The 9,668-nt window shown below is 45.4% G+C and overlaps 1 protein-coding gene across 1 annotated transcript in view; it reads right to left on the reverse strand.

The window, feature by feature from the left end:
- The window catches only part of PIWIL1 (piwi like RNA-mediated gene silencing 1), a 31,262-nt gene extending 24,262 nt beyond the window's left edge, over positions 1-7,000 (reverse strand). The window contains exons 1-4 of the mRNA XM_060249481.1: positions 6,880-7,000; positions 4,305-4,371; positions 1,373-1,496; positions 99-224 (exon numbers count right to left, since the gene is read on the reverse strand). Of these exons, the coding sequence (XP_060105464.1) occupies positions 99-224; positions 1,373-1,496; positions 4,305-4,355 (301 nt within the window). The 5' untranslated portion in view covers positions 4,356-4,371; positions 6,880-7,000. The remainder of the gene's footprint in view (positions 1-98; positions 225-1,372; positions 1,497-4,304; positions 4,372-6,879) is intronic.
- Between the last annotated feature and the right edge of the window lie 2,668 nt (positions 7,001-9,668).

Consider the following 9,668-nt stretch of genomic DNA (forward strand, 5'->3'; position numbering starts at 1 on the left):
ATGACATGGGTCTTAAAAATATTCTGGTTCTTCTAAGTAGCTGCTTATTAGCATAGTGTACCCATATACTACAAAGTATGTCCAAAAACGCTACATACCTGTTTTAGATTCTCTAACATGCTCCATTGACTCACGCGTATTTACACCAAGATCATGGAAGTCTCTACGACGTCCACCTCTTTCTCCTAATGTCATTTCCTGAAAGCCTGCTGAAACCTGCAGTTCTGTATTTCAGGAGAAACACATATCATGACTTGAACTTACTTGTTAATAATTTAAGATGCCACCTCTTGAAAGACAGGATATGATTTTTTTAAATATATAAATATAAAGAGAACATTCCTAAATGGAAGCAAGCCCTGATCACTTAAATCAGAAGACATACTTCTTGCCAGTTCTAAATTCTTGACATAGCTTCACAGTCAGAAATTCACCAGCAACTCCCACTTCAATTGCTACTTGAAAAGCAATAAACTGGAAACCCTACAGCAAGCAAAAACTTGGGCACGATGACAATGGACATGTCACAGCTGAAGTACCACAATACACAGCATTGCAGAGATAATCTCAACATGAATATAAAGGAAAGCAAGTTAGTTTCATAGTAAGCACCATCTGATTAGAATTTCCAATTGCTTGAATTATACACAGGCATACCCTAAGCAGAACAAGCATAGTGACACTAGAGGAAGCGAACTTCTTCGCCTCCCCTTGCTGCTGCAGACTTTAGTACACCTCAGAATTGTGATCTGGACCCCTAGAACAGTGTGAGCAGCAAAGCGGGGGTCAGTAGTGGGAGAGAGTAATGAACAGAAATCAGCCTCCAGCCTGTGACCACCATTTTATCAGCAAAACAGTTGCTACATCAATGTGGAGATATCAGGTGATAGTTGACTGATTTTAACTGCTGTGGACAGTTACAGGACTAGGCAAATGCTCTGGTTCCTCCTGATGAAGCCTGCACAGCAAAATGAGCAGGGACTTTGTACAATAATAACTCAGTCAACTATCACCTGGCATTTCCCCCTTTTTATTCTGTTGCTGCATTACTGACTACATCCCACTTTTTCTAGTCCTTGTTATGTTAATGTAACAGCAACCTGGAAGTCAAACCCACCACCAGCAAAACAAAAAGGTGGTGTTTTTTTTTTTTACAATATTCCAAGGGTTCAGTGTGACAGCACTATGGCAATACAACTGCAAATAATTTGGCGTGAAGCATCTATTTGTACCTCAAAAAGTCAAATGCCAATAAACTCCGAAAACACACCAAATGCAGATCTAAACAGCTATGCAGGTACTGCCATGACATAAGGGTTCAGCAGATAATTGGGTACTGGGAGAAAAGTGCCCTCTAACTGAGCTCTTTTACCCTCTGATCTTGGTGTAACAGTTCCTCTTCTCTGGCGCCCACGTCCTACCAGTTCTCCTCCTTCTGCTGGTGGCTCTGCTTGAGCTGGCTGTGGCCCAGCTGGTCCATAGCCAGGTTGTGGAACCTAGAGGGTTGAATGAAGTTTGAAAAGGTTCAGAGATAAAAAGCCCTAGGAAAACGAGAGTTGACTTGCTTCTGCTTAAAGCTGAAATCTACTGACTGTTTAAGGGACAACTTACATTTTCCTTGCAATGCCACCCCAGGTGCCAGCTATGATATATGCAGCAAATTGCATGCTCAGAACTCAGCTCTTAGGCATGCGGGGGACAATTCGGATTAGGGCCCTGACACTGTAGGGGCTGAAGTCTTCCACTACCCACCACTTTTCAAACCTGAAACAGTCCCAAGGGCCCTATATACTCCCCGCACACACTGGAGAGCATGACTTGCAGCCACAGTTTCAGAAAGCATTCCCTCCCACATGGCCATTTCAGATTCGGAAAATGTGGGAAGGAGGCTTAAGCTCCCTGTTAACATTCACTAGGATCCCAGTTAGGGTTGCCAATTCCAACTTGGGAAATTCCTGGTGATATGGGGATGCAGCTCAGCAGGGATGTGATGCCACTATGACTTCCATTTCTCTGCCCTCTAATGCTATTTCCTCCAAGGGAACTGATCTAGTCTGGAACTCTATTATAATTCCAGAACTCCAGCAACACTAGACCCACTCAATCGGAATCATCCTCTGTGCAAGCATGGAATTCTCACTACATATCTGATCACCAGGACATGAGGAAAACACAGCATATAGTTACGTCACAAATAATAAAACCTTTCTTATTCCATTTCTCCAGTTAGCAAAAACTAAGACACAGTGAAGGTGCCCTGCAGTGCCTTTTGTAAAAGTAGATATATTTAATTATTTGAACATTAAAACATTTATATTTTTAATACCATAAGCACACCATACAGTACGATCTTATAGAACAATTTATACAAAGCATATAATAAAACCAGTTCAGATGGGTAAATCTTGCATCTATTTTTGCCACCCATCCCCCCACCCCAGAAAGGTTTGTGCTATGTTAACTCCTGATAAAAAAAGTCAGTGTATAGAAACATATTCCCCATTTTAAGCTACATCACAGTACTGGGAGTCTGAGGGCTACAAAAACCTCACAGTCATAAGCTTCTCTGTCACTACAAGAAAATGAAACAGAAGTGCTGTAAAGTGTTTTCAAGCATCCCCATCCTGTTGATGGCTGCCAAAAGCACCCACTGCTTAAGATTTGGTTATGCAAATACTTCTAAGCACAGAGACCAATGAAAGGGCTTTCACACACAAGGGCAGGAACAGATCAACTCAATTCTGGGTATAAGCTTTTGTGTGCAGGCATACGTCTGAAGTTTACACTCAGAATTAAACCCTGTTGGTCTTAAAGGAGCCAGTGGACTCAGAATCTGTCCTGATGCTTCAGACCAAAATGGCTTCCCACCTGAATCTAACTGGGAGGAATGTGACACCTAAGAGAAGAAGATATTGGATTTATATCGCGCCCTCCACTTCAAAGAGTCTCAGAGCGGCTCACAATCTCCTTTACCTTCTTCCCCCACAACAGACACCCTGTGAGGTGGGTGGGGCTGGAGAGGGCTCTCACAGCAGCTGCCCTTTCAAGGACAACCTCTGCCAGAGCTATGGCTGACCCAAGGCCATGCTAGCAGGTGCAAGTGGAGGAGTGGGGAATCAAACCCGGTTCTCCCAGATAAGAGTCCGCACACTTAACCACTACACCAAACTGGTGGGACCAGAGACTTGTAAAAAGAGGGACCAGAGACTTGTAAATGCCAAATGCTGAGAAGGACCAACCCACAAGGGGGTGGGCAGACAGAGGAGTCAATTTCCCTGGAAACAAAGGGATTAATAATGTACATTTTGGGTGATTTTATCTGGGATAACCTAGAAGAAGGAGCTACTACATACCATCTGTTTGGTCATCATTGCGCTGCTAACAAAAAAACAGAAGACAGTCGGAACAAAGACTCAAAACAGAAAGCTGTAACTTTAATAAGGAGCATATGCTAAAACAACTGTTAAGATTATATTTAGAAGGGACAGAGAACTGCACATATGTACTCTTGCTCCACCTATTGTTATGTAAAGTACAGCAGGGGAAGGGAGGAGGCAGATCAATAGACTGCTAAGATTCCTGGGAGTGACCAAATCTAGTAAACTGCCCTTGTATTTGAAATAGTACGCATGCACACGAAAGTTTATACAGTTTATTGTCAGAATTAAACTCAGAATTAAACTCTACTGGTCTTGAAGGTGTCAGTGGACTCAAAACTTTGTTCTCTTTTCAAGGCTAGTTGGAAAAAAAGTAGATACAGACACTAAGCAGAGCCTGGAATCTGCAATACAGTGCTAGCCCTTTTACTAGGTAATCCTCTGACATGAGGAACCCCTCTCAGAGACAGGTGAACATGGAAAAGTGGTGGCACCAAGAATAGACCTGGGAGAGCTGCTGAGTGTCTTCACCTCTCAGAGGACCCAAAGTGGAATTACACAGGTCAGACAGCTACTGAATTTATAAATATCTTCATACCCCATATGAAGGGGTAATGCTTGTTACGATGGATATCATACTCTGGGCAGCAGCAACGAAATAACATAAAAGTTTACCTTATCTCTTTTTAAGCACTTGTCATTTGAGTTGTTCAGCACATAACAGAATCCAAAAGCCTATAAAGTTCTGGAATTGGGCCCAAAGCTGATGACAACATTCTTGTCTACCCTACATCTTTGCTACATACACTTCTTTTTAACCAATCAAGAGAATATGATTTTCGTGGATACAGGGGGAAAAACCTGAGCAGCACAAACTTATATTGGAGCAGATTACTGTGAAATCGAGACTTCAAACATCAAACTTACCGCAGGGCCACGGGCCCTTCCCCTTGCTCTGGCTCTTGCTCTGCCTGACATTGTGCCTCAGAAGTTGCTGCAATGAGACAAGATGTGCAAATATTCTTTCTCGATCACATTTCTACAGAGAAAAACATTTATTCTCAAAAGTGACGTGGGTTTTCAGGAAAAATTAACACTTTTTTCCCCATTGCTCTAAACAGAATGTGAATTTAATGTGTTTAAATTTATTAAGCAAAACTCAGTGTTACCGCATGTCCATCTTGATTTCCCAATAACAGGAACTGAAAAATCTGACTAGGAAATGTGTCAAACATGGTTTAAATGTCACATTCAAGCAAATGCAAAGTTTTATTGCCGAAATTAATTTTATAGGAATATAGTACTGGTAAAAAAAACCCCACAATGTAGCACGCTTCTATAAACTTTTTAAAAACCCATAAAAGCATTACCAACAGCCCAACAATGTTAATGGAGCTATGCATGCCTTGGCTGTGCAGCTGAAAAATGGCTGTCCCAGGAAGCTGAGCCAGTCACAAAATGGCTGCTACAGCTTCCCTTCATCCAGTGAAAGGTTTTATGCTAAGGTGGCAGCTGCTGTCAAAGCAACACCTTTTAAAACAGGGATGTCAAACTCATTTGTTACGAGGGCCAGAGCTGACATAAAAGAGACCGTTGGGCCAGCCCATGTGTGTACCTATTTAAAATTAGGTAGCAGAGATTAGATTAGATTAGATTAGATAATTTTATTTATATCCCGCCCTCCCCGCCGGGGCAGGCTCAGGGCGGCTAACAGTAACAGTAACATTCCATTGTATAAAAACAAGGTTACATTCAACATTAAAATTCTAATAGATTTAAAATTAATTACAGTTATAAAAGTGCTAATGCTATTGCTATTTGTTCTTTTTAAAGGACACAGATACAACTAAAGATTTTTTTGGAAAAAAAAGTTAGCATTTGTTGGCCTTAAGGGTGCTTTCTTTGTATTTCTCCCATGGGATCCAGGAAACTGGGCAAAAGAAGTTCTAGCTCTTTTCCTCCCTCTCCAGGGGACTAGGAGGGGGAGGAGCCTCAACGAATGGAGAAAGACAAGGTTTTGCTCTGTAGCTATTGTGCAATTGAGCAAGCTGAAATACAGAAGGAAGCAAGAGAGGGAGAAAGGAGCAGATAAGAGACCAGCTTGCTCAGGGGCCTGATTTGGCCCCTGGGCCGCATATTTGACATCCCTGTAAAATGTGCAAAACTTATCAAACCCTCAGCAACCTATCAGAAGCCTGCGCTGGAAAAAGCTCCTCCTCCCCAGTCCCCTTTCTAAAAACACTTCATGGCCCCCAGAAAAAGCGCTGGCGGGGGGCAATTGTTGAGGACTCCCTGGTTTCTCACCCTGTGGGAGCAACAAAACTTTTCTTTTTCTCCAACGAGGAGTTGGTGGACGGAAAAGAAAAGGGGGTGCGTGTGCGGGGTTAACAAGTAACACACATTTGGGGGCGGTCGACCCTTTTGGGGGGAACACTACAATAGGGGTAGAAGGGGCTAAGGCGCACGAAAGCCATGGGGAGGAAAGGAAAAGTCCCCTGTGCAAGCACCAGTCGTTTCCGACTATTGGGTGACGTTGCTTTCACGTTTTCATGGCAGACTTCTTTATAGGGTGGTTTGCCATTGCCTTCCTCAGTCCTCTACACTTCCCCCCCCCCCAGCAAGCTGGGGGCTCCTCTTACCCACCTCGGAAGAATGGAAGGCTGAGTCAACCTGGAGCCGGCTACCTGAAAACCCAGCTTCCGCCAGGGATCAAACTCAGGCCGTGAGCAGAGCTTAGACTGTTGCTCTCTGAGGCTCCAACTGCAACTGTCTATACAACAATTGTAAAAGCTGGAGAGGGTCTCAATATAAATTTGAAGGATATACTGGGCATTCCATTACTGAATTCAAGGCTTTACCTAGGGTGTTTTCGCACTCACCTTCAGCCGGCGCCGCGACCCTCTTGACGACGGAGGATCTGTGCTGATTTCCCACACGAAGCGCTGGAGCAACCAGAAGAGCCGCCAATTTCCGGCGCGAAGCCCGCTCAAGCGTTTTCCTGCTTCTTGGCGATTTACGTTTGAGCGGGCTTCGCGCCGGAAATTGGCGGCTCTTCTGGTTGCTCCAGCGCTTCGTGTGGGAAATCAGCACAGATCCTCCGTCGTCAAGAGGGTCGCGGCGCCGGCTGAAGGTGAGTGCGAAAACACCCCTAGTGTACTCTACCCAGTGCACCGCCCACCTGCCAAGGAAAAGGTCCCCTGTGCAAGTGATGTTGCACGTGGGGTGATGTCGCTTTCACGACGTTTTCATGGCAGACCTTTTTACGGAGGGGGGCTTGCCATTGCCTTCCCCAGTCCTCTACACTTCCCCCCCAGCAAGCTGGATGCTCATTTTACCGACCTCAGAGGACCGCCCCCCCCCCCAGACCTCCCCAAAATACACCAACTTTGCCCCTCCAGAAATGCCTCTCTAAGCGAATAAGGCGGGAGGGGAAAGGGCTCCATAAATCAACGTTGCGGGTGGCAACGCCCCCCACATACAAGGGGAAGGCTAGGATACCTACAGCCCCCCCCGAAACCTCCAGCCACACAGACTCCGAGGGCGTCGCTCTACTCCCGGCTTCTCCTCAACCGCGGCTCCAACGCACGAAGCCCTCCTCGCGCCCCACGCGCCTCCCAGGAGCCGGCGCTTCCCGCCAACCGCCGTTTTCAGGGAGAAAGGCAAGATCCCTCCGCCACGCTCGAGCGCTGGAAGATTCCCGGCCACCCCCCCCTCCCCTCCCCTCCCCTCCCCTCCCCTCCCCTCCCCTAAGACGGTATTTCGATATTTTCAACTCAACGCTTTGTCTTCGGTACGACACGCGAAACTTGTGAAGCTTCGGCAGGTTTCCCCCTCGCCTTTCCCGTCAGGGCTCCCACTCCTGTCCTCTTCTCTCGGGTTTCTTTCCCCTCCCCCCCTTGACTATGAAAGTCGGAGGAACACTAATAAGCGGAGGGTGAATCAGGAAAGAGCGAGTTGCCCGCGGGTTGGCTGTTCGAAGAGCCTCGCTCTCGCCTCGGCGCCCGCCTGCCGCTGCTGCTGCTCAGGTATCCGAAGTTGCCGAACGGTTTCGACTCTGGCGCGTGCCAGTCACGACAGGAGCCGAAGATACCCGGCGCTTTCTCGGCTTGCAGAACAAAGCAGGACTCAAGCGGCACCTTTGAGACCAACAAAGTTTTATTCAGAATGTAAGCTTTCGTGTGCTAGAAGCACACTTCATCAGACAATAGGATGGAATGGCAAGCAATCCTTAGTACAGAGAAAGGGGGGCAGTGAATTAGTATGCAAAATCATGGAAAATAATGGAAATTAGGGTCTGGCAATCAGTTCCTTTATGGTTCTTTTACTCTGCTAAAAAAAACATTTCCATGATTTTGCATGCTAATTCACTGCCCACTTTCTCTATATTGCTTGCCATTCCATTTAATTGTCTGATGAAGTGTGCTTCTAGCACACGAAAGCTTACATTCTGAATAAAACTTTGTTGGTCTTAAAGGTGATATTTGACTCCTGCTTTGTTCTACTGCTTCAGACCAACATGGCTGCCCACCTGGATTTTTCTGCATGCGTTTAGCATTTAGGGGGGAGCCCATGATGGAAAGGGGCGAAGGAAGGCGCCGCTTTTTCAGTTGCTCTCTGCGCTCCTTGCACATTTATCAGTGAAATTGAAACTGTGATTTCCAGTAATTGGCTCGTTGACTTCTGTAAGCACGCCTTGCCTGTTGGATAGTCATGCAATCTGTTGAAATAAATCAAGGTTGCCAAGGTCTTAGCACTTTAAGAAACACTGCAGGCACACAGCAGGACGGTGCTTAATGGGCAAGACGCACAAAGAACCAGAATGAAATGGACTTTGACATTTGAATCGTAAATAATATTGTGAGGTTTTGTATTTAGTATGCATTTGAAATAATCACAAATAATGGTATTTTTGCAAAACGATAATCAAATCTTTATTGTGAATTTTGTTCATTATTATTCCACAATAATATTGTTATCCTAAAGTCCTGGTGGGGGCTGGAATTACAATTCATCTCCACCGGACTACATAAATATATTATTATATTTTAAAAGTATTCCACTTCTCTAGGAGGAAATGACTGCTTTTGAAGGTGGACTGTGTGTGGCATTATACCAGAGGTGGTCAAACTGTGGCTCAGGAGCCACATAGGGCTCTTTCACACATATTGTGTGGCTCTCAAAGCCCCCTCTGCCCCATCGGCCAGCTTAGAGAAGGCATTTCTCTTTTTAAATCACTTCTACAAGGCATGCCAGCCAGCAGCCTGGAGAATGCATTTAAGGTTTGTTGTGTCCTAGGCTCAAATGGGAGAACTGTTACTTTTGGAGGGAAGCCGAACAAGCCAGAGCTTGAACGCCACACCAGGGTCCCAGAGAAGGCCTAAGCGTGCCCATTGTGTGTGTGTGTGTGTGGGGCTCTTATATCAAGGAAGTTTGGCCCCCCTGCATTATACCCTACTGAGGTGCCTCCCTTCCCTAAAGCGCACGCCCAGGTTCTACCCTCAGATCTCCAGGTATCTCCAGAGCTGGAGTTGGCAGCCTGATAAACTAGTACATTTTTATCACAGCAAGGAACTCCAGGAGGTCTTCTCTTCCCTTTTGTCATCACAACAAACCTGTGAAGTAGGTTAGGCTGAGAGCAACTGGCTCAAGCTTCTTGGGGAGAACAGGGTTTCCAGATCTAAGCCTGCTACCCCACTCTGACTCTTCCTCAAATTGTGAAGCTTGTGAGTTTATGCTCATAGACCACTTCTGAACATGTGCAGAGTTCCTTTCCCTCTTTCCTGAGTTGTTATATCATCACATATGCTCTAAAATGGTTCCCGTTTTTGATCCCTGCCCCATGGAAATCAGTTTCCCAGCTCTATCTTTAGTTGCTCTAGTAGTCTAACCTTGGGTCAACCACTTTTTTAGCCTACCTTATAGGGTTGTTGCGATGACAGTATGGGGGAAACAGTTTTGACCGTTTCCAGCTGCCAAGATCATCTGCTTTGCACACATGCTAAATACTGAAGTCTCAATCCACTTCAGTGACCATTTGCAAGTGGATTTTGTCATTTCACAAAGTAGAATCCATGTGCAAAGTGCACTGGGAGTGGATTGAACATGTGTTATTTCATGTGAGTGAAAGCAGAGGTAGAGGAGGCTGTATCTGTGAGGCATCCCTCCATCTTACTAAGGTCCAGCAGCATTCTTCCTTATGCCTCTGTATTGTTAGCTTGCATGTTTTACAACATCTTCAGCATTTGACCAAAAAAAACTATTAAAGAACACTCATGGATGCTACTCATGGAT

Source organism: Heteronotia binoei, chromosome 11 (assembly GCF_032191835.1).
Source record: "Heteronotia binoei isolate CCM8104 ecotype False Entrance Well chromosome 11, APGP_CSIRO_Hbin_v1, whole genome shotgun sequence".
Lineage (NCBI taxonomy): Eukaryota > Metazoa > Chordata > Lepidosauria > Squamata > Gekkonidae > Heteronotia > Heteronotia binoei.